Consider the following 22,894-nt stretch of genomic DNA (forward strand, 5'->3'; position numbering starts at 1 on the left):
TGCTTTAACCGGAAAATAATTGAGAAGAGCTAATCAAATTGTGACTTTCAAGATCCTGTTTGGCAACACTGTGTAACACAAGGTGAAGATACAGGGATTAAATGGTGTGGATGTGGGTATTGCAGATATACCTTCATATACTGCCAAATGGAAGTAAAACGTTTTGCAGCCTTTATTCTCTGTATGTAAAACTATGAATGAACCTTTCCATTGATTTGGCTGCTTAGTGTATGAAGGTAGCAATTGCTGGGAAGATATGAAATTTAGCAGTAGCCTAGGGGCTTCATTGCATATAGACACAGGAAAAGCATAGACCGTGAGTGACATGTCAGCAAAATGAAAATTTCCTTTTTGCTTATTCTTGTTATTTTGAATGCATTCACTTCAGTAATCTTCACTGAAAGAGATGTAAATATTCCAGCTCTCATTTGTGGCTGCACAGAGTCTTCATTCACATTTGCTGGTGCCAAAATTGAGGTGGCTAAAATGGTCACTATCCCATTTTTCTGCCTGGCTTTTCTCCCAGCAGGCCCTTTCCTCATTTCCAAAAAGGACTACTAAGCATATATATGTCAGCTTCTGGTCTCCAGTTATAATCTAGTAAGTTAAACTGAATTAACTTCAGAAATTTAATGACAGAGAAGCTATGTTTTCTCTTTATTTTATGGCTTTGCATCGAAGAGATAAACCAACTTTACTGATGTAGAATTGCTGCTTGGAACACATATTCTTCTTTATTTGAAAGAAATACATGCAATAACTATATTTTGGAAAGTTAAGGTGTATTTGGCAATTTTAAAAAGAGCTGCTCTGCAGTCAGAACAGATAGTTAAAAAAGAATGAACAGATGTACTCAGGCAGAGAAAACAATGTGGGGAAAGATTACCTAAAAGGCAGAAGTGGTTTTACCCCCAGCTGAGCAAGTGAAGAAGAAATATAATCCTGTTTCACATGTAGGATGTTTTGGAAAAATATCATTGAGAAGAGACTACATAGAATGTTACATGCAGTTTGGTTTTCCCAGTGAGACTTGAGGAAGGCAGAATTCATTATTTAATAAGAGAAGGAAAGTAATATCTGGATCTCCAGAGATACTTCTGGAGAAGGCACCACTGTAAGGTCTACTTCATCCGAATTACTTCAATCCTTCTCACCTTATGGGCACCCCAGCAGGCCACACTTCATCACAAACCTGCAGTCTGAGCCCTCCCTGCAAGTTACTTCCCTTTGGATACCCAAATCTTTCCGACTTTTGCAGTTATTAAGACCTCCTGCCATAAGCAAGGAAGCAGAGGAACCACAGCCAAGGGCTGGCACTACACCTGAGAACTATCAAGCGTTCCCATCTGCAGTTTAGGACCTGCCAATACTTGTTCCTATGAAAATAAGCTGTGGGTTATATTTAGGTATGTCTGCGTTAAGGAGAGGTAGCACAGTAGCTGTTCCCAAGCAATTTTGTTGGGAGGCATTAGCATGAGCCAGCCACACAAATGTGGCTCCTGGGCTGCTCTGCCAGCTGTAGCTCAGTGCTGTGGTCAGTCAATCTTAGGCAGCTGGAGGAAGCACAGCAATTACACCAGAGCCCCTCTCCTTGCTTCAGATGGCAATTTCCAGAGAGATTTAGGTGAGGGCCTTTACATTATGTGCTGCATTCCCACATACACGTTCCACAGGAAAAAGGTATAAATGCTCCCTGCAACCCTGCAGCCGTGATTACACTCCTATTACAGTGTTACACCCATGCCTTACTTGCCCTCAGTGACATCATCTTTCATTTGAGTTTCAAATGTAATAACACTTGTGTGATCCAACCAGCCAGCACAGTTTAGCAACTTTTAACACTTAGCTAAGGAATTTTAAAGTGAGACCTACCAAACTACAAACTTGTTGCAGCTCAGCAGAACAAGCCTCTGCCTACATAATACTAATGTGTCTGCTGCTACTACTTCTAGGGCCCCGAAGTATCATGAGGTCATATAAAGCCTTTTAAAATTCAGGGGATGGGTGAGCATCTATAGGGAGCAGTACAAGTAGGGCAGGGCAAGAGATGACTGTCCCCAGACTCAGCTTCCTGGAATGTTGTACACTCCTCCCCGTACCCTTGGTTAAGGGTTGGGGCACCTGTTGTATCCTCCCTTCTTCATTGCCTTGGCATGTAATTTGGCAATTGAAAATCCATAGTCTGAAACCTGGATCTAGTTAGGAGGCACTGGGAAGGAAATCCTTTCTGGGAAAACAAACAAACAAAAAAAAAATAGTCAGCAAAAATGGAGGGGGCCAAAACCTTCCTGAGAGCAGCTAATGATGAAAAACATACGGACTTTGTTCTTTACTCTGTGTGTGTTTATTAGCTTAATGCATTTTTTACTTTTTTCACACACAATTAAAAGGTCCACAGTCAAATATCAAAGAATATAATTATTTATATCTCAGAGTAATTTGGTCTTCTAAAACTAATCCAAGCCACTTGAAAAATTGTGTTCTGGACCACCCTGGCATGCTTTGAATGTTGTCATCAACGGGAGATTGGGGACACCTCAGGCCCTGAGACAAACTGTCCCTGAACGGTGAGCAAAATTAACAGAAGCTGCATCAGCTATGACTCCCTAAAGAAATTGTCTCTTCCTGAATTGAGAGTGCCTAGCTTTGACCTGCATTTAGTAGTGAAGTCCACCAAGGAAAGGGGACACCACGATGTCTTTTCATAGCATCCTCTCCATCAGCACAGAATCCTGGCTGCTCCAACTGGTGAGCAGCTCACAACACAGTGATGCTGAGCAGCTCACTCTTCCTCCCCTCAACACTGCAGAACTTCTGTGTATTTTCTGCCCTCCACACTTTCCTGCTTGTGTGGCAGAGCTGTCTGTGACTTCTGGTACGCGGGAGGGAGCGATGCGATGAATCTAAATGTCACTTCCCACTCCAGCCAGAAACGTGTTTGGAGCCGATGGAGGGACAAAGCGTCCTTGGACACATTGTGCATGCACAGCTGGTCTGCAGTCTGCTCTCTTCCTGGCTGTTGACACCTCAGACACTGATGTGACACCCTTCCAGGTAAATTTGGGTTGGCAGGCAACTCACTTCTTGGCCTCGCAGGCACTGACAGTAGGCACATTGGAGGCTAAGAGCCAGAGCGCTGTGGAACACACCACACGAAGGTGCTCTCCTTAAGTGGCGCTGCCTTCCTGTTATTTGCCAGAGGTGTAAAGGTGAAGCAGGCACTGGCTCTAGACAAGGCTGTTTGTGCCACCTTTTTGGAGCAGGAGTATTGCATGTTAACATTTGGGAGCTCAGTGTATAGGCTGTTTTCCCATAGAAAGGAGCAAAAAGATTTTGAAGAGTTGTGCTGTAGCTGATGCTTCTACCATCCATGGTCTGGTGCCAGAGTAGCTCTGCCTCAGGTCAGTGTGTTGTCTGGATTGCCAGGGACACTGCAAGTGCTGGCTGCTGCCTGATTTTCCCTGCAATATATTAATGAGGTCAGCAGCTTGTCACTTCTGCTGTCATACAGTGAAGAAGTCAAGCATCTGGCTTCAGAGGCTTGTGAGACTATATATATGTGTATGGTTTGGGCACATTCAGGAAGAATATACTTCATCTATTTTGCCTGCAAATTGCCTTGGTCCCAGAAAAGATTTGCTTCCATAATGAATGTATTTAAACTAAACCTTGTTCTTTCTGGCACACGTATTTTCCTGCTTTGGAAGCGAAAATGCCATAAAGATTTTGTTGATTTGATTTTGAAATAGGGAATAAAGTAACAGCTTTAACTTTTGTATGCTGATCAGGTTAATAGTTTGCAACATCTGACATTTAATTTCATAGTTAACAAGACTAGCACAGAAGGCCAGCACTGAGCAGCTAGGAGCAGGGATCAGCAGACATCCAGCTGTATAGAGGTGGTAAGTAAAGAGAAACCTGCTGGGGTTTGGGTTTGCTCAAACTGCAGTGAGACACGTGCAAGGAAACTTAATAGCTGAAATTACTTGAAGCTGTTGAGAAAGGGGCCTGGTGATCAGTAAAGGGAACATTTGAGTAATTCTAATGTTAATAGTCCAAATCTGAGACATGGTCTTTTTAATTAAAAAAAAAAAAATCACTTGTATAAAAATAAAGGAAGAAAGAAAAAAAAAGAAATAGAAGCAAAACTTAAGCGGAAGAAAAATTTTAATCTATTCTTGTTTTATTAATTCTTTGGAAGAAAGCAGGTCTTGGCATGCTTGAGTACATAGAAAGGCTTTCAAGGGTTATCACTGTCAGCCACATCAGTGGATGAATACAGGAATTTTTGTTTGTGTTTAACAATAATGAAAAAAACAGGTTCTTTATCTTCAAGTCTGTTTGAGATTAGATTTATATTATTTTCATTTTACCACATGTGCTTAATTTCCCTACATGGTAAATGGTCTTAGCTTTAGTTTATGGTTTTGTTTGGGTCTTTTTGGTTGGTTTTGGTTTTGTTTCTACCTTCCCCTTGGTTAGCAGGGTCATCCAGTTATGGTCCTTTCAAACTAAAGGGACACACCAGCTCTATTAGGCTAGTATTGGGACCAGTAGAAGCTACAAATAAAGCTATAAGGCTGGGAGAAGTCAGAAAAATATACAGTCTAGTAGAAGAATTTCTTTCTTAAGTTAGGAATATCAGTAGAGATCCAGAGTGGAGAGAAATTAAGGGGTGTTATGAGCAGGACATGAGCCTTGAGATTCTGTTCTTTTTGAATTGCATGCTGGAGACATAATTATAACACTTGAAGAAATGAGTAATTAACAGGAAAGTTCTTTCTGGACCAATATCATACCTGTGACAGAGTCTAGTAAGTAAAGAGGGTAAGAATAATAGCTGATAATCTCATCAAAGTGGTCCTCTAGATTTTAGTGCTTTATAGGCCAGAGACTCATTGAGTCAGAGGGGATGTTGTAGGACAAGGATGAAATAGGGAGCCACAAATGGATTTTTTTTTTTTTTTTTTTTTTTTTTTGTGTAGCAGTTGCTTTCCCAAGACAAAACATTTTTCGTGTTTTTGGATTTGCTTTAGCATTACAAATGAAAATCTTGAGGAATAGGTGAGTGGGAGTAGTAGATGGACAAATGAGTGATGGGCACGTTGTTTTATGGGCTGTATTCCTGTCATACTGGAGAATTCCATTAATACGTGGTTAGCTGTCTTCAGTGTGTGCCTGTAAAATGCTGCTGGAAAACATGCATGAAATGGAACAAAATGCCCACCAGCAAAGACAGTGAACTCAGTACTCTTTCCTGCAGAGATGAAGGTAATACATGTGGAACAGAGGGAATGGCAAGTTGTATAAAAGATGTGATTAAAAAGAATCATAGGTCTTCAGGGCTAGGCTAAGACATTCTTATATAAAATATCTGAGCTTAAAGATGCTGTGAAACAATTACTTCACCATTATATTTTTAGACCCCATCATTTTTTCAGACTTAACCTGTGACCTGGAGTTACTGTGATTAAGGCAGAAAAAAATGCCAGAGACAATGAGAAAAAGGGTTGCCAGAGTTCACAGAGATCTTTCAGAGCCCTTCACCTTCAAGGACTTTCCCCTGTCTCTGTGTGAGTAATGATGTGTGTATTTGGCCATGATGAGCACAGCAAATTCTCCATATTGGATTTATGTTAACTTCCTAGGCACAGTGGGTCCTGAACTACAAATGGAGGACTGCAGGCATAGCCAACAGAAATGAGGCATGGATGGAAAAGGCATAATGACTGATTTTCAGAGTCATGAAGTTATACCAGAATAACAAAGAGAAATGTCATCACTTGCAACACACCCTTGTGGAAGGAAAACATATTACATGAAAGAAAAAGTATCCCTTTAGGATTGTGACAAGATTTTGAAAACATGGGGTTACACATGAACACAGCTGGCACAGATATTTTTGTTGTGCATGTGGTATATGTTAATAATTTTTACCCAGTTAGAAGTAATTATCTGATGGAAATATAATGGGTTTTGTGCATCAGCTCGATGTCTAGAATTTAACATGAAGCAAGCACTAGAGGCAGAAAATAAAGGGTGAATGGGAAGCAAACACTGGAAACACTAGGAGAGAAAATAAAGGGCCTACAGTTCAGTGCTGAAACATTCCTGTGTAAATCGGCCACTCATACAATACTCTTAGAGTCAGACGTAGCCATGTTTGAGGAAAACAAACGTTTCCTTTTGATCTGAAGTGAACGCTGGGCCATGATTTTCCTCACGCTTCATGGTAGAGAAGATAAATACGACCCTAAGGTCGTGAAACTGACCAAAGAATTCTTACGTCTACCAGATGCTACTCATTATATGGAATGCCTAAATGGAACCACAGAACTAACAATATATGGTCAGCACGGCGCCCGAAAGACATCCACGGCCCTACGCAAGGACACTGCCGCCTCATCAGGGAAAAAAATGTGTTTCTACATTCCCACCGCGACCACAGGGGAGCGAGCGAGCAGGGAAAAGCGTTTTCGGGAAAGCGAGGGGCTGCGGAAGAGCGAGCGAGGCGGGGGGGGCAGAGGCGGGAGCGGAGCCGGCGGCGGGGCCCGGGGAGGAGGCGGCGAGCGGGGAAAGGGGCGGAGGCGCAGGCCCGGCCCCCGCCCGCCGAGCCCGCCCCTGCTCCCAACCAGGTCGGACCGCAGCGCATAAAGGCGGCGGCGCGGGCGGCGCTGGCTCAGAGCGGCAGCGATACCAGCAGCGGTTCCATCATGTCCGGCAGAGGCAAGGGCGGCAAGGGGCTCGGCAAGGGCGGCGCCAAGCGGCACCGCAAGGTGCTCCGCGATAATATCCAGGGCATCACCAAGCCGGCCATCCGCCGCCTGGCTCGGCGCGGCGGCGTCAAGCGCATCTCGGGGCTGATCTACGAGGAGACGCGCGGCGTGCTGAAGGTGTTCCTGGAGAACGTGATCCGCGACGCCGTCACCTACACGGAGCACGCCAAGAGGAAGACGGTGACTGCCATGGACGTGGTGTACGCCCTCAAGCGCCAGGGCCGCACTCTGTACGGCTTCGGCGGCTAAAGCCTTGTGCTCGTACCGGACCATCTGGACAAGAACCCAAAGGCTCTTTTAAGAGCCACCCACTTATTCCGTTAAAAGAGCTGTATTACAGTTCCATTAACACTGCAGCTGTTCTAACTGACCTTTCGGGCAGGTCGGGCTGCTGTTCCTCAGCGCCATTTTGGGGAGAGAAAAACCCACACAGGGCCAAAGAGTAAGCTATTCAGCCCCTGCCAAAATTCAGGGAAACTTACACACCGATAGTGCGCCACAGTATCGCTTTCTTTATTTCTCACCTGTGTCTGAAAAGAACGGGAGGCAAAACTGTAGGGCCTTGAGCAAAGCTGTGGAGGAAGCTCCCCACACTCCTCGCGGGTGGCCGGGGCAGCGCAGGGCTGTGGCCAGGGGAGGGAGGGAGGGAGGGAGGGGGGGGGGGGGATGGAGGGAGGGGGGGAAGGAAGGGAGGGAGGTTGGGTTCAGCGCCCGCGCGAACTCCAAAAGCCTTCGCAGGCCACGATTGGCTCCGGGACGTTCCGCGCTCTTCTCCCGCGCTCGGCTCCTTCCACAGCAGCTCCCCAGCACCGGGAACAGAGCGCTCCGATCGATCCCGGTCCAGGACGGCAACGCCGCCCAGCAAACCGGCCCGGGCTGCCCACAACACACCAAACTACACACAAGCTCCCCAAGACAAACACGGGCGCCCTTCCCCCTCTCCTCGCGACCGCCCAGCACCCGCTCCGCCGCCGCGTCTCAAGCTCTTTCTCGAGGTTGTGGGTGGCTCTGAAAAGAGCCTTTGGGTTTAGCCTCTGGGCGCGGGACGCTTCCCCCGCTTGCTTTACTTGCTCTTGGCCTTGTGGCTCTCAGTCTTCTTGGGCAGCAGCACGGCCTGGATGTTGGGCAGCACGCCGCCCTGCGCGATGGTCACCTTGCCCAGCAGCTTGTTGAGCTCCTCGTCGTTGCGGATGGCGAGCTGCAGGTGGCGGGGGATGATGCGCGTCTTCTTGTTGTCGCGGGCCGCGTTGCCCGCCAGCTCCAGGATCTCGGCCGTCAGGTACTCCAGCACGGCCGCCAGGTACACCGGGGCGCCGGCGCCCACGCGCTCCGCGTAGTTGCCCTTGCGCAGCAGCCGGTGCACGCGGCCCACGGGGAACTGCAGCCCGGCCCGCGACGAGCGCGACTTGGCCTTGGCGCGCGCCTTCCCGCCCTGCTTCCCGCGCCCGGACATCTCGCCTCGCTCGCTCGCTCGTTCGCTGCAAGCACAAACGCCCGCACCTCAGTGACCGCCCTCGGCCCTCCGCCCTTATATCCCCTCCCTTCGCGCCGACACCGCCTCCTCATAGGCCGAGGCGCCCAGCGGGGCACGCGCGGCCCAATGGCGCAGCGAATCTCACGCTGACCAATCGCGAGGGGCGCAGCGCCGAGAGGCTCCGCACGCGCTCTCCCCGCGGCCAATCACGGGCAGCGACAGCCGCGCCTCGGCTCCCGGCCCCGCCCACCAGGAGCGGTCGCTCTCCCCACCGCCGCACCCGCCGCTGCTGCTGCTGCCTGGACCGGCGGGACCGCGCTGCCCCGTCCCGGACCGTGTTTGCTCTCTCCCGTGTTTTATTGTGCTTTTAGAGGCCGCCAGGCTCCACACTGCGGATCGCCACGGCTGAGCCGAGGAAACAGAGGAAGAAACAGCCGGGAGTTGTTAGTGAGCAGGAAAAGAAGGACGGGTGGGGTACTGGGTTTGACAAAGAAATAGATATGTCTTTGTTGCACGTACATATTTTTCCTCCGATATTTCGCCCGATCCTAACACTATTTCGATCCTTTTTTCCAGCTTAGAAAGAATAATATATTTCCATGAATGGGAAAAGCATAAGCCTTTCTTTCATTTATACCCAATGATTGAAGTACAGAAAGAGCAACACTATACCCGCCCCATTATTTCCCACCTATTCAGTTTAGTTCTTTAGTGTCCCTTGAAACCTAATGCAAACACAATAGCGTTACAGCTCTTTTTATCGTGCATGTAGTGGCTCTTAAAAGAGCCTTTGTGTTCGTTAAAATACTTTAAAATAGATGGTAGCGTTCGGACAAAAGCTTATGCGCGCTCGCCGCGGATGCGGCGGGCCAGCTGGATGTCCTTGGGCATGATGGTGACGCGCTTGGCGTGGATGGCGCACAGGTTGGTGTCCTCGAAGAGCCCCACCAGGTAGGCCTCGCTGGCCTCCTGCAGCGCCATGACGGCCGAGCTCTGGAAGCGCAGGTCCGTCTTGAAGTCCTGCGCGATCTCGCGCACCAGGCGCTGGAAGGGCAGCTTGCGGATCAGCAGCTCCGTCGACTTCTGGTAGCGCCGGATCTCGCGCAGCGCCACCGTGCCGGGCCGGTAGCGGTGCGGCTTCTTGACGCCGCCCGTGGCCGGCGCGCTCTTGCGGGCAGCCTTGGTGGCCAGCTGCTTGCGGGGCGCCTTCCCGCCCGTCGACTTACGCGCTGTCTGCTTCGTGCGCGCCATCGCTCCTGAAGCAAGCTCTCAGATAAGCACCACCAACAGCAGTGATCGCTTACTTGGCTTCGGGGAGTATTTATAGCACCGGTGCTTTCTCTGATAGGCTGACGGGAACGTGCTCCGTTTCATTGGTGGATTCAAATTTTAAAGTTCCCGCCCTTGTGAGATAGCGCCTACCCTTTTCAACCGTTCTGCTCACTGAATGCTTGCTGTTCTTGTCTAAAGCCATAACGCATATTGCAACTGCTTGCGGAATTAGGTTTGTTATTATCTGACAAAATTTAATATCACTTTTTAACCACGTAAAGCTTAAAACTAATTTACATTATGGAAGCTTATAATTACATCTACCTTAATAAGTCACTTTATCACCTTTTTAGTGTGAAAATTTCTCTGTTATTCTACAGGATATATTTGTTTAGGGATAGCAAGGACAAATATTCCCTTGGAAGTATTTATATTTTTGTTTCGATACGTTGAACTATCACAGAAATATGTAAAGTGTAACGAGAAAAAGTCGTACTTGAAAATTCCTACTTAAGATACAGAATTAAAAAGGGATATTAAGTAAAGTAACGTCAGCCCAAGAATGAAAACCCGTTAGAGCTGTTGTGTATTATTGGTAGGTCACTGATGTGTAAACTTTTTGAAGTCGTTGTGAAACAAGGGTGTATGGCTAAGAGTAAAAGCTTGTAAGCAAAGGTTTAGATACATTTTAGATTTTAAGTGAAGAACACCTGTTTAAATAACGTCCCGCTAAAATCATGGGAGGGAATTGCTGGCTTGTCAGACCCTGAGTGTCCCACCCGTCCCTCTTTTCCTGCTCACTAACAACTCCCGGCTGTTTCTTCCTCTGTTTCCTCGGCTCAGCCGTGGCGATCCGCAGTGTGGAGCCTGGCGGCCTCTAAAAGCACAATAAAACACGGGAGAGAGCAAACACGGTCCGGGACGGGGCAGCGCGGTCCCGCCGGTCCAGGCAGCAGCAGCAGCGGCGGGTGCGGCGGTGGGGAGAGCGACCGCTCCTGGTGGGCGGGGCCGGGAGCCGAGGCGCGGCTGTCGCTGCCCGTGATTGGCCGCGGGGAGAGCGCGTGCGGAGCCTCTCGGCGCTGCGCCCCTCGCGATTGGTCAGCGTGAGATTCGCTGCGCCATTGGGCCGCGCGTGCCCCGCTGGGCGCCTCGGCCTATGAGGAGGCGGTGTCGGCGCGAAGGGAGGGGATATAAGGGCGGAGGGCCGAGGGCGGTCACTGAGGTGCGGGCGTTTGTGCTTGCAGCGAACGAGCGAGCGAGCGAGGCGAGATGTCCGGGCGCGGGAAGCAGGGCGGGAAGGCGCGCGCCAAGGCCAAGTCGCGCTCGTCGCGGGCCGGGCTGCAGTTCCCCGTGGGCCGCGTGCACCGGCTGCTGCGCAAGGGCAACTACGCGGAGCGCGTGGGCGCCGGCGCCCCGGTGTACCTGGCGGCCGTGCTGGAGTACCTGACGGCCGAGATCCTGGAGCTGGCGGGCAACGCGGCCCGCGACAACAAGAAGACGCGCATCATCCCCCGCCACCTGCAGCTCGCCATCCGCAACGACGAGGAGCTCAACAAGCTGCTGGGCAAGGTGACCATCGCGCAGGGCGGCGTGCTGCCCAACATCCAGGCCGTGCTGCTGCCCAAGAAGACTGAGAGCCACAAGGCCAAGAGCAAGTAAAGCAAGCGGGGGAAGCGTCCCGCGCCCAGAGGCTAAACCCAAAGGCTCTTTTCAGAGCCACCCACAACCTCGAGAAAGAGCTTGAGACGCGGCGGCGGAGCGGGTGCTGGGCGGTCGCGAGGAGAGGGGGAAGGGCGCCCGTGTTTGTCTTGGGGAGCTTGTGTGTAGTTTGGTGTGTTGTGGGCAGCCCGGGCCGGTTTGCTGGGCGGCGTTGCCGTCCTGGACCGGGATCGATCGGAGCGCTCTGTTCCCGGTGCTGGGGAGCTGCTGTGGAAGGAGCCGAGCGCGGGAGAAGAGCGCGGAACGTCCCGGAGCCAATCGTGGCCTGCGAAGGCTTTTGGAGTTCGCGCGGGCGCTGAACCCAACCTCCCTCCCTTCCTTCCCTCCCTCCCTCCCTCCCTCCCTCCCTCCCTCCCTCCCCTGGCCACAGCCCTGCGCTGCCCCGGCCACCCGCGAGGGAGTGTGGGGAGCTTCCTCCACAGCTTTGCTCAAGGCCCTACAGTTTTGCCTCCCGTTCTTTTCAGACACAGGTGAGAAATAAAGAAAGCGATACTGTGGCGCACTATCGGTGTGTAAGTTTCCCTGAATTTTGGCAGGGGCTGAATAGCTTACTCTTTGGCCCTGTGTGGGTTTTTCTCTCCCCAAAATGGCGCTGAGGAACAGCAGCCCGACCTGCCCGAAAGATCAGTTAGGACAGCTGCAGTGTTAATGGAACTGTAATACAGCTCTTTTAAAGGAATAAGTGGGTGGCTCTTAAAAGAGCCTTTGGGTTCTTGTCCAGATGGTCCGGTACGAGCACAAGGCTTTAGCCGCCGAAGCCGTACAGAGTGCGGCCCTGGCGCTTGAGGGCATACACCACGTCCATGGCGGTCACCGTCTTCCTCTTGGCGTGCTCCGTGTAGGTGACGGCGTCGCGGATCACGTTCTCCAGGAACACCTTCAGCACGCCGCGCGTCTCCTCGTAGATCAGCCCCGAGATGCGCTTGACGCCGCCGCGCCGAGCCAGGCGGCGGATGGCCGGCTTGGTGATGCCCTGGATATTATCGCGGAGCACCTTGCGGTGCCGCTTGGCGCCGCCCTTGCCGAGCCCCTTGCCGCCCTTGCCTCTGCCGGACATGATGGAACCGCTGCTGGTATCGCTGCCGCTCTGAGCCAGCACCGCCCGCGCCGCCGCCTTTATGCGCTGCGGTCCGACCTGGTTGGGAGCAGGGGCGGGCTCGGCGGGCGGGGGCCGGGCCTGCGCCTCCGCCCCTTTCCCCGCTCGCCGCCTCCTCCCCGGGCCCCGCCGCCGGCTCCGCTCTTCCGCAGTCCCTCGCTTTCCCGAAAACGCTTTTCCCTGCTTCTTCCCCTCCTGGCGGCGGCGACCCCTGACCTGTCTATAAAGTTTTGAGCAGGTCCCCGCGGTCGAGTCGATGTGGGCTCTGTATATCCAGTTTTGCTCCTCGGGCTGCAGCCTTTCCGCTGGGCTCGGGTCGGCTGTGACGACTCCGTGAGCCTTTAGCGTGTGTTGTTGCTGCTCTCTCCCATTGCAATGTACCCGAAAAGCGTTAGCAGTTGTTTTCCTGAACCTCGCCTTATTCTCTCCTACCACCTGATGCGCCTCATGCCATTTTCTTCTAACGTTGTCACATCACTTTTTCTACCAGATGGAACAACTGTTTGAAAAATATTTGTCTTCTTATTGTTTTTGGTCTTTCGCATTTACAATGAGTATTTTTTACCTTACTATGTTGTTCTACCTATAGAACAATTTTTTTTTTTTTTTTTTTTTTTGCCTGTCAAATCTGGGTATAAATAGCCTATTTATTTTGTGTACTATTTTTTTTCCAGGAGTGGACACTGATGTCATGATTTGATTTTGTTTCATTTCCCTTTGTGAGTAGCACTAAATCTTCTTAATCCTTTGTTCTTGTTTCGCTGCGTACCATATACTGGGAACCTCTATGACAGTACTTTTGAAGAAACTTAACCAGGAACAGTGAAAATAATTGCCAGAAAAGTGTATGTCCACTTCATTAGCCTTTATCCTTTTTTTTAGATATGGGTTTTGGGTCTACATATGCCCTGGAACCATTTTAAACATAATTTCATGTGAATGCATCTAAATATCCTAGAATAACAAATAACTTAATTTATAAAGCCTCAGGCTAACCTTGGCAAGTATTCTTTTAATTAGTCATGAAAATTCTGAAAGAATTTCCTACAGTTTCTCTTATTTCCCCCTTTTAAGTTTTCCTAGATGTGGTTTTTTTGTGGGGTGTTGTGTTTTTCTGAAGGGTTTGGGAGTGTTTGGTTTTTTGCGTGGTTTATTTTTGGCTTGGTTTGGTTTTTTTATTTCAGAAAAATCAACATGAAAATATTATTTTATGTGGAATTTATTTTCTTTTGTATTTTAAAAATACAATACAATACAATTAGTTGATTTTTTTTATATTTCCACAGTGAGGACCAGCACTGAATACATGAAATGTAATCATGTCAGCTGTAAACTGAATCTCAAAATGCCTCCCAACAGCAGGAAACATCAAAAATCACTGTGAAATGGCTGCTCTGGCCTTTCTATGCCTCTAAATGTTTACAGATATGTAGAGCCTTATAAAGAAAGGCTTTCAAGCTCACTGTATTTTTATTTAGCACTTTCTTGAATAATATTTTCATTTACTTATGAGCCATCTGGTTATCTTCCCCCTTTTTATCTACTTCAGTGCATGCTGGAGAATCCACCTGACAATCTCCTTTTATGTGCAAGAGTTAAAATCTTCAAAAAACTGCAAAGCAGCAGGGACCCACTTTTCCCTGAATTGTGGTTATTTACTCAAAATTCCAGGTGCTGAAAACTATATTAAAGTTCTCTTGGAAGTTTTGCTTCATTCGTCTGCAATTTACAGCATTAGGTTTAAAATAAATATTCCTCTTTTGTGAATGATCAGTAAAGAGATTTTAATGCAGCAGTATTAAGATAAGAGGAACATCAGAAATAAAGGAAGAATATGCCTTTTTTTTTAGATGGGACAATTGATATTCCAGAGTTAGTTTACCAGAATCTGGAAGGGAAAAAAAGTCCTGTATATTTTAATGTTACAATGCAAGATACATTTTGCTAAAACTACAACGTTGCTTTAATAAATTTTGAAACATTCCGTTCAGGCAGAGATTCCATTCAGGCAGAAAGACCTGGAGTGTGGTCTAAAGGAACCCCCAGAGTCTGGTCTGTTACAAAGTAATACAAATTCAGTTCACTGGTATCAATGGAGCTGAGGAGCTCCATGAACTGATTTTGCCATACAGAAGAAAAGAAAAAAAATCTGCATAGGTTAGAAATTTTGTAAACATCCTTGACTTCCCTCACTACACTGTGTGAAAACTTTATCTGCTTGTGCAGATACATACAATCCATTTGTATTTCTGCATGCTGAGCAAGAGGATTTCTGTCATCTCAAAAGCATTAGTGGACAAAAGTTGAAAGACAGTTGAAATACAGTTGAAATACAGTTGAAATACAGTTTCCATCTGTATTTGAATGGTGTGAATTTTCATTTCTGTGATTTAGAAATTATTTTATTTCCTGAAAATCAGGCATGTTCAATTGCATGCGAAAAAAATAAATAAAATTTATATGTCTATCAAATGTGGAATACAGACTTATTTAACATTCTGAAGTACATATCTCACCATGAGCCTTGGCCTATACCAGAAATTATCAGATAAATAAAATAAGATTGCTGCACTACCTGTGAGCTCCGAGTCTCACCATTATGGAAGGCACAACACTTGGTGAAGGATTTGAGTGCTATACCTTTAGGGTGGGGTAATGAAAATGCCAAATCAACATTTGTTACCAGATATTTTGACTTTACTAGTCATTTAGAAAAATAAATGTCAGTAGGCACAGACGAAAATAATGGCAGCCTATCACTCTTTTAAGCATAAGGAGCAGGGATTCATTATTTATTTTACATTAGAACACCTGTGCTAGGCATCAGCTTTAAAATTTGTTTTCCTGTGTTTTAATGCCAATCATTTGTTACTACCTCCCCTATTCATCTTTGGAACAGGACCAAGGGTAGATGTCTAACTTCTGTAAGCACTCTGCATAAAGTAGAATTACTTTACAGCCTGTGTGGGATTTTGATGCAGAACATGAGCCCACTTCACAATGGTTTTTTTTTTTCTGTTTTTCCCTCTATTATCCTTCAAAAAGAATTCTGAGTACAATTTCTGTAAAGGTCTGTGCTAATTAATAAATATGTTCTTTCCCTGGAAGGAAAGCATTGATATTTTACTAAAATGTTTCGGTGTTTCTATTGACTATCCCTGATTTTAAAAATGTGGGGAAGGTGAACAGAGTGATGATACCCAAACACAGCTTCTACGTGAAAAATGGTGGAGTATCAAAGCCTTGGCAAACCTTTCTGTTGTACATATGTAAATGCACCAACTTGCTGTGAAAAAATAAAGTTTATTCTACAGTGGCTGATAAATTAAAACCCATTTACTTGGTTAGAATACAAATACTTGTATGACTCCAGGCTATTATGCTTGAATTTCCAAAAGCAAAACACAGCTGAAGAAAAAAAGTCAGGCAAATTATCTCTGACTTGCATCAGTACTCAGGTCTGCCCTTCCTGTCTTCCAGTTTATGCTGACTTTTGTTTCGGTCTCCACTAAATAGGATTTCATAATGGATCATTTCCTAGGAGCATCCACTGCCCCATACTATCAGTCTCTCATAGTGGGTAGAGATTATCTCCAAGGCTCAGTGATATCTTACATGAAGGAAAGATAAGCTTGAGAGACTAGAATCAAATCTCTAAACACCTTCCAGTTTCTAAGTAAATCCATATACAATCAAAATAATGAAAATAAACAGAAATACTAATGTCCTGTTTATATTTTGAAGAATCTCAGAATTCCTTTCTGCCATAAAGAAGTAGGAAGAAATAAAAGGATTACCAAGTCTTTCAAGGATTGATAAAGAAGACAATATTTCTTGTACAAGCCCAGGGAGGTGACAAAAAGCTGCCACTAAATGTAAACACCTTGACACAAACTAACCACTTACATGCAAATATCAAGGGACTAGAGAAGTATGAATTTTACCACTGGTGCCTCTGCGAGGTTTTGAACTCTAACCTTGGCTATGTGGTTACTACTACTAGATTAGAAAAAAAAAAAAATATTCTCAGCATTCTGATAGTGTTCAGTTGTGTCAGAAAGCCTTAATCCTCCCCCACTACAGGAAATAAGAAGAGATAAAATGGGAATTAAATGTATTTCCCCATTTCTGCATTTAATCAAGAAACAATACAACATTGTGCAGCTTTGATGTGCTCGTTATTGCGGCCAGATCATCCAAAACACACATTGACCTTTGTTTGATGTTTACTAAGGGAGACCTCACTAAGCTGTACTTTTTCAACATTTATTTTCAAGCAGAGAAAAAAAAAGGTATTACAAATTACAAAAATAAATCTAGTATTTCCTCTAACTGTAGCACAGCAGTTTAGATTTTTCAATTAAACATGGGTTATAAGAAAGGAACAAGTCAGTGTGTTTCTTTATTTTCACACTGTCAAACAGAAGGGACTCCGTTTTACCGACATTTCATTCACCCTTTCACACCTGCTTTTAGCTCTGAATGTAGCCTCCAAATTTTTAGGAGCTGATGATAGTCCGGATATGGAAGGTACAAACACAATACTATTGCAGGCAGGCTGTTAACTGCTTGGAATTTGAATGGAAGCAACATTGCATTGAAAAGGAAGAAAAAGGAAAAAAAAAAAAAAAAAAGGAAAAAAAAAAAAGAGAGAGATTCCATTCATTGTTGTAATATGGAGCTGCCACTTCCCGGGGCAGGAATCCTCTCGGTAAGGTGTAGGTTCTTCTCCTGTGAAAGTAGCAAAGTGGTGAATCACGAGATGCTGTTATCAAAGATAAAAACTTATACAGTCAACATTCATTCATTGAAACCGAGAAATCAGTTTTGCTTTAAGTGTCCTGGCTACTCAATATACCCTCAAAAGAATAATTTTCAGGTTTAACTATCCCTAAAATTCAAAATTCAATACACTCCAGCTTCTGCTTCCCAATGATTTTTAATTAGTTAAGAGGCAAAGTTGAACAATTACTGTAAATATTAACACAAAAAAGCAGATCTACTTTATCCTGATTTCGAATTTAACAGACGAAAGCTACATGATTAAATTTATATTGAGAACCCAATGACAGGAACATCAGTCTTGAGAGGGGGCACGTCGGTGCTTTATTTCGCTGAAATACCAAAGCGTAAGGAAAGTACATCGGCTTTCAGAGAGGCTGCTAAAGCACAAACCTGTCCCCGAAAGGCAGCAGTGCCTGCTGAACAGAGGCGAGCGGGCGGATTTCGGAGGGAAGCGGCTCAGCCGAGGGAGGCAGCTCTGCAACAGCGTCTGGGACTAGGGGCTGAAACTGTGTTACTTCCTCGGATTTAATATCCATTTACTCTGAGACCAAGGGTTCAAACCCTCCGGTTTTTTACCTGTTCTGTAGAGAACCTTCTAAAGAACAAGATTTCGTGCCAATTGTGCCCATTTAGCTCACGGTAAAATTTTAATTTAAAATTTAAACCGAAGGTTTCTCTCCGCCGAGGTCTCTGCGGCTGCCAGCCGCCGAGTTTCAGCGGTCGCATTTCCCTCGTTTCTGCTCCTTCTAACGGGAAACTCCATTAACTTGTAGAACGGACTCCCCCCTTCCCTCCCGAAAAGAAACGGGGTGCATCGGCGGCAAATTTCGGAGAGAAAAAGTCCTTTTTGGCGCTGGAAGAAACACAACGGGCGCGGCGGCGGGCGGCGGAGCGGAGCGGCGCGCACCAATCAGCGCGCGCGGCGCTGCTATAAAAGGGGGCGGCGGCGGCTCCGCTTCCATTGTTCGTTCGGATCGCCCCGGAGCCGCCATGGCCGAGACCGCTCCCGTCGCCGCGCCCGATGTCGCCGCCGCCGCCCCGGCCCCGGCCAAAGCTCCCGCCGCCAAGAAGCCGAAGAAGGCGGCGAGCGGCTCCAAAGCCCGCAAGCCCGCGGGGCCCAGCGTCACCGAGCTTATCACCAAGGCCGTGTCCGCCTCCAAGGAGCGCAAGGGGCTCTCCCTCGCCGCGCTCAAGAAGGCGCTGGCCGCCGGCGGCTACGATGTTGAAAAAAGTAACAGCCGCATCAAGCTGGGCATCAAGAGCCTCGTCAGCAAGGGAGTCCTGGTGCAGACCAAGGGCACCGGTGCCTCCGGCTCCTTCCGTCTCAGCAAGAAGCCAGGAGACGTAAAGGAAAAGGCTCCTAAGAAAAAAGCTGCTGCGGCCAAGCCCAAGAAGCCGGCGGCTAAGAAGCCCGCCAGCGCTGCCAAGAAGCCCAAGAAGCCGGTGACGGCGAAGAAGAGCCCCAAGAAAGCCAAGAAGCCGGCGGCCGCCGCAGTCAAGAAAGCAGCGAAGAGCCCTAAGAAGGCGACAAAGGCTGCCAAGCCCAAAAAAGCGGCGGCAGCAGCGAAGAGCCCGGCTAAGGCGAAGGCGGTGAAGCCCAAAGCAGCCAAGCCCAAGGCGGCCAAGCCGAAAGCAGCCAAAGCAAAGAAGGCAGCTCCCAAGAAGAAGTAAATGGTGCGGAAAAAACCCATCTGCCTTGCAGATAAACCCAACGGCTCTTTTAAGAGCCACCCAAGTTTTCATAAAATGAGCTGGAACTCACTTCATTTCATTGTGTAACGCGTGTTCAATTTAAACTTTGTTTTTTCTCTTTGCAGTAGCTTTTAGGTGAACCCGGTAAGATTTTTTTGCTTTGTTTTTCTCCAGCGCACAACAGCATTGCAGCGGAGCTCACCGCGGCATATCTCATAAAGAAAAAAAAAAAAGAAAAAAAAAAAAAAAGTGAAAAAATCCCCCGTGCGTTGGTGCAAATTCCTTCCCGTTCGCCGCAGGAAATCGCTGCGGAGCGGAACTCCTCGGGGTACTGAGGCACTGCTCAGGGCTCCTCGGCTCTTGGGAGGGGGAACGGGGGTGGGGATGATGCGGTTCCCCGCAGTTTTATCTCCTGTCAGCCGGGAGAGAGGCGGAGAAGCGCCTCGGAGCGCCCCCGGAGCCCGGCACATTTCGAAAAGCCCGCGCTCCGCATAGATTGGCCAAAGCTCTTGGGCTTGTCTAGTGCCCGGCAATTGTCGGGTTAAAAGGCGCTCCGATTTTTTCTTTACATTCACGTGGCGGAAGACGCTTACGATCTCTCCCCCGCCTCCCCCATCACCTCCGGCTTTTTCCCTTCCAGTGTAGCTTTGCGCCCGCTCTAGAAAGCGTGGGGCCAGCGGGGTCCGAGCAGTTCGAGGTATGGAGCTGCCTTGGCGTTGCACGCGGTCCTCCGGAGCTCAAAGTCTCTCACTGGAACTGCTGCGCTCAGCTCTTTACCGAGTGTTCATTTTTCCACACTTCGAACCGTAAAAACTTGCTGTTTTCTGTACACGTAACAATGTATCGCTCCGCTCACTGGCAGTTCTCCCGTCTCCGTTTAAAGGATGCTGTGCGCACATTTCTACTGCAATTGCTCTATGAGGAATTGGCTTATTGTCAGTATGAGGTGATCACAGCCTCTGGGTAGGGATTTGCTTTGTTAATGCGAAAAATTAGGTTCACATAATTTTTATAGGATTTAAAAGTTTAATAAAAAAGACAATTAGGAGAAAAAAATGAAATATACAGATAGGGCCGTGTGTCTCTGCATTCAGACAAGAGAGCACACCTTACTGACAAAGGATTGTCCCTTAAAAACAGGACCCTACTGCATATCCATAAATTCTCATACATGTTCATACATTCTTCTTAGGATCTTTGGTGTTCTTCTGTTTAGTTTTCTCTTGCCCCCTTCCCAATAGATCAATCTTCTTGGCGCCATCGAGATTTACATTCCCTGATACCAGAAATGCAATAAATTCCTCCCCCAGAGCTCTGGTCAGGCGGTCTTCATCTGGATAAGATAGTTTACAAATGCAGGGGTGTTGCCGCTGAAGATGAATAGATCACACGGACACAGGTCGAGGTGTGGTGAAGAGAAGAGAGAGGTTTATTTTTCCCTCCAGGATTTATAGGTTTCTGACCACAGCCAGGGATTGGATGGTCAGGATAACACTTTCTCACAGCACTGGCCATGAGAGATGTCCATCACAAGACGTGTAACAGAAAGAATGTACACATATCTATGTTTACAGTTACTGTCCTGGGAAAGTCCTTAGAAAACCATGTCAGCAAGCTCAGAAGCTGAGTTTTCAGGGCGACATCTCACCCTTTTTGGTTCAATAAAAAGAAAAGAAAAAAGAAAAATGAACAAAGAAACTAGCAACATTATAAACAATCAAAATAATAAATAATAGAAAAATACAATACTCCATACAATCAGAAGGCTGTAATTTCAGGGTGATATCTCACCCTTTCGTTATTACAAAAAAAAACTTTTTTTTTTTTTTTTAAAAAAAAAAACCAGGAAAACAACAAAACTCAAAAAAAATTAAATTAAACAAATGTCCAACATCAACACCTGCTTGTGGATGGCTCTCAACTTGGTCACAGAAGCAAAATCCATGGCCAAACTGAAAGGTGCCTGGGAAAACGTATGAAATGCTATGACAGCAGCCTGTAATTCCATCAATTGGGCTGTTCCAGCCTCATGACTCTCTAAAAAAAACTCTAAAAAACAAAACAGCAACATCAATGGAAAGATTAATGTAATAAACTTGAGGAGCAAAGATTAATGTAATAAACTTGAGGAGCAGAAACTGCTCGCAGAACCTCCTCCAGCATCTACTGTGCCTGTGGGGTCAGTGTCAGAGGTGACTTTAAATCAGAGTCCCCCTTTAATAGACCAAACAAGGGAGACAGTTCTGTTGTGGTCAGTCCCATATAAGGACATAACCATGTGAAAGTCCATTAAGATCTGGACATCATTCATGCAGTGTCTGCACTGAATGCAAAAAAAATAATTGCACCTCCAAATGCGGGACTGTTTGTCCCAAAAATTATTTTGACCCTCAAATAATTTCAGGGAGGTTGTAGAGACAAGCAGCAGGAAACTGCTTGCAAACTCCAGAGAGGGCTAGAGCCCCATATCATCGGCAAATGCCGGCAAATTTTGCATGCCTTATAGCAAAATCTCCATTGATATCTCTGTGTGGGCTCAGCATTAATGATAGCTGGCACCAAAAGACAAATTTCGGTCTGTCATCGGGATGCAAAGGAATTGCAAAGAACAATCCTTCAGATACACAATGAGGACTAGCAAATCAACAGGAAACATGGCAGGTGAAGGTATGCTAGCCTGCAACATCCATATGCTTTCCATCATAGCAGTAACTTTCTGGAGGTGTTGTAGCAGCCTCCATTTCCCAGACTTCTTCTTGATACAGAAAACAGGAATGTCCCAGGGACTGGTTGAAACTCCAGATCACTGTGATCCAACTGTTCTTGCATCAGTCACGGAGGGTGACTAGTCTATCATGAGAGAGGAACAACAGAATCTGCTGAACAAAGAGTCAGTCTCAAGTTCTTTGTGTTGAATGTCTCAGCATCGGGTCCAAGGGTCCATCAGCAAACCAGACAATCGTGATGTCCATGCCAGTGTCAAAACCCACAGAAGCTAATCTCTGACAGCATCTCACCAAGGATGGACTGGGTGCAGACCCGTTCAGGATGATCCCTGGCTGTCAGAACAGCAGTCCAGTGACCCAGGGAGGTCCAGGGAACCCGAAGCCACCATCTCCCCGCAGCTGGTTCTCAGCGCTGCGAACACAAGACTCAAAAGGCACAAGGTGAGCAAATCTAGGAACAGGAGGGGTGAGTGTGGAACCCATGGCAGAAATGCACCCCAGGAAATCTGAATCAACGTCCCCGAGGTGAACAATGGTGCCTTGAGCAGTGGTGTTCAACCATGCCACAAGAAGAGCACTCATGCCCTCACCCACTGGACCAAAGCATTCGGAAGCACATGGAATGCCTGATATGCTCAGCTGCACAGTCATTTTACAGGAGGACAAGGTCCACAGGCCAGCTGAAGAGGCTCCAGCAGCCTGGGATCCCTGGCCCGTCAAGGCCACCGCCTTCTCCCCCACGGCAGCACCACCGGAGCCAGTGGTAAACAGCTCAGGACCTTGGTCTGCCACAGCCGCAGGAGGCGACGGGGGAGGGCCGGCTCCAGCCGCAGGCTCGGGCCATGCCCGGGAACCCGAGGCGGGGGGGGTTGGAAGCAGCTCGGCACAGCCCGCTCCTGGCGCGGGGGGGAACCGGGGCGCTGGTAGAGGCACAGCCGGGGAAGCCGCGGCACCGTCCTGCTCCGCTGCCAGGGAACAACCCGGGCTCGCAGGACGGGAATCCGGCAGCACGGGACCGGCAGAACCCGGCCCGGCGTCCGCAGCACCCGCAGCACCCGTGCCCCCGCCCCACGAATCCGGCACGGGGCCCGGGCCCGGCCCGTCCCCCACCGCGGGGCAGGGCACGGCCCAGCCGCAGCACGGACATGGGACGGACTCCGAGGCATCCCCCAGGGCCGGCGCCGTCCCCCGTTCAGGCACCCCCCCTTCGGTCTGTGCCGGGAGGGCACGCGGAGGCGGCGACCCCGCCCCGGGCTTCCACCGCCGGGGCGCGGGCCGAGGAGGGGTTACACCCCCGGGGTCCGCGGCGCCCCGGACAGCCTGCCGGCAGGGATCCAACCCCGCCCCGGGCTTC

At 48.1% G+C, this 22,894-nt stretch overlaps 5 protein-coding genes across 5 annotated transcripts; 3 read left to right on the forward strand and 2 right to left on the reverse strand.

The window, feature by feature from the left end:
• The first annotated feature begins 6,620 nt into the window (after nucleotides 1–6,620).
• LOC131573098 (histone H4) lies at nucleotides 6,621–7,113 on the forward strand. Its single transcript, XM_058826696.1, has one exon. It carries the CDS (start codon nucleotides 6,714–6,716, stop codon nucleotides 7,023–7,025), a length of 312 nt encoding a protein of 103 aa, XP_058682679.1. The 5' UTR covers nucleotides 6,621–6,713; the 3' UTR covers nucleotides 7,026–7,113.
• A 349-nt stretch (nucleotides 7,114–7,462) lies between these two features.
• LOC131573084 (histone H2A type 2-C) lies at nucleotides 7,463–8,262 on the reverse strand. The gene has a single exon (XM_058826680.1). It carries the CDS (start codon nucleotides 8,227–8,229, stop codon nucleotides 7,840–7,842), a length of 390 nt encoding a protein of 129 aa, XP_058682663.1. The 5' UTR covers nucleotides 8,230–8,262; the 3' UTR covers nucleotides 7,463–7,839.
• A 736-nt stretch (nucleotides 8,263–8,998) lies between these two features.
• LOC131572559 (uncharacterized) lies at nucleotides 8,999–17,513 on the reverse strand. Its single transcript, XM_058825808.1, has 6 exons — nucleotides 17,509–17,513; nucleotides 11,988–12,326; nucleotides 10,966–11,152; nucleotides 10,446–10,676; nucleotides 10,324–10,399; nucleotides 8,999–9,506 (listed from the first exon to the last, which is right to left on the reverse strand). The coding sequence occupies exons 2-6, from the start codon at nucleotides 12,296–12,298 to the stop codon at nucleotides 9,091–9,093; spliced, it is 1,221 nt and encodes a 406-aa protein (XP_058681791.1). The 5' UTR covers nucleotides 12,299–12,326; nucleotides 17,509–17,513; the 3' UTR covers nucleotides 8,999–9,090.
• LOC131573083 (histone H2A type 2-C) lies at nucleotides 10,759–11,572 on the forward strand. Its single transcript, XM_058826679.1, has one exon. It carries the CDS (start codon nucleotides 10,792–10,794, stop codon nucleotides 11,179–11,181), a length of 390 nt encoding a protein of 129 aa, XP_058682662.1. The 5' UTR covers nucleotides 10,759–10,791; the 3' UTR covers nucleotides 11,182–11,572.
• A 579-nt stretch (nucleotides 17,514–18,092) lies between the features above and the next one.
• Nucleotides 18,093–18,888, forward strand: LOC131573071 (histone H1.03). Its single transcript, XM_058826665.1, has one exon. The coding sequence runs from the start codon at nucleotides 18,113–18,115 to the stop codon at nucleotides 18,791–18,793; it is 681 nt and encodes a 226-aa protein (XP_058682648.1). The 5' UTR covers nucleotides 18,093–18,112; the 3' UTR covers nucleotides 18,794–18,888.
• Nucleotides 18,889–22,894: the final 4,006 nt, after the last annotated feature.

Source organism: Poecile atricapillus, chromosome Z, assembly GCF_030490865.1.
Source record: "Poecile atricapillus isolate bPoeAtr1 chromosome Z, bPoeAtr1.hap1, whole genome shotgun sequence".
NCBI classification, from domain to species: domain Eukaryota; kingdom Metazoa; phylum Chordata; class Aves; order Passeriformes; family Paridae; genus Poecile; species Poecile atricapillus.

Coding starts and splice junctions, on each gene's coding strand:
- LOC131573071 (XM_058826665.1), top strand. CDS start 18,113: ATGGCCGAGACCGCTCCCGTCGCCGCGCCCGATGTCGCCGCCGCCGCC.
- LOC131573098 (XM_058826696.1), top strand. CDS start 6,714: ATGTCCGGCAGAGGCAAGGGCGGCAAGGGGCTCGGCAAGGGCGGCGCC.
- LOC131573083 (XM_058826679.1), top strand. CDS start 10,792: ATGTCCGGGCGCGGGAAGCAGGGCGGGAAGGCGCGCGCCAAGGCCAAG.
- LOC131573084 (XM_058826680.1), bottom strand. CDS start 8,229: ATGTCCGGGCGCGGGAAGCAGGGCGGGAAGGCGCGCGCCAAGGCCAAG.
- LOC131572559 (XM_058825808.1), bottom strand. CDS start 12,298: ATGTCCGGCAGAGGCAAGGGCGGCAAGGGGCTCGGCAAGGGCGGCGCC. Junction 10,677..10,965: donor TCCAGGATCTCGGCCGTCAG/GTACTCCAGCAC, acceptor GCCTCCTCATAG/GCCGAGGCGCCCAGCGGGGC. Junction 10,400..10,445: donor CGGCGGGACCGCGCTGCCCC/GTCCCGGACCGT, acceptor TTGTGCTTTTAG/AGGCCGCCAGGCTCCACACT.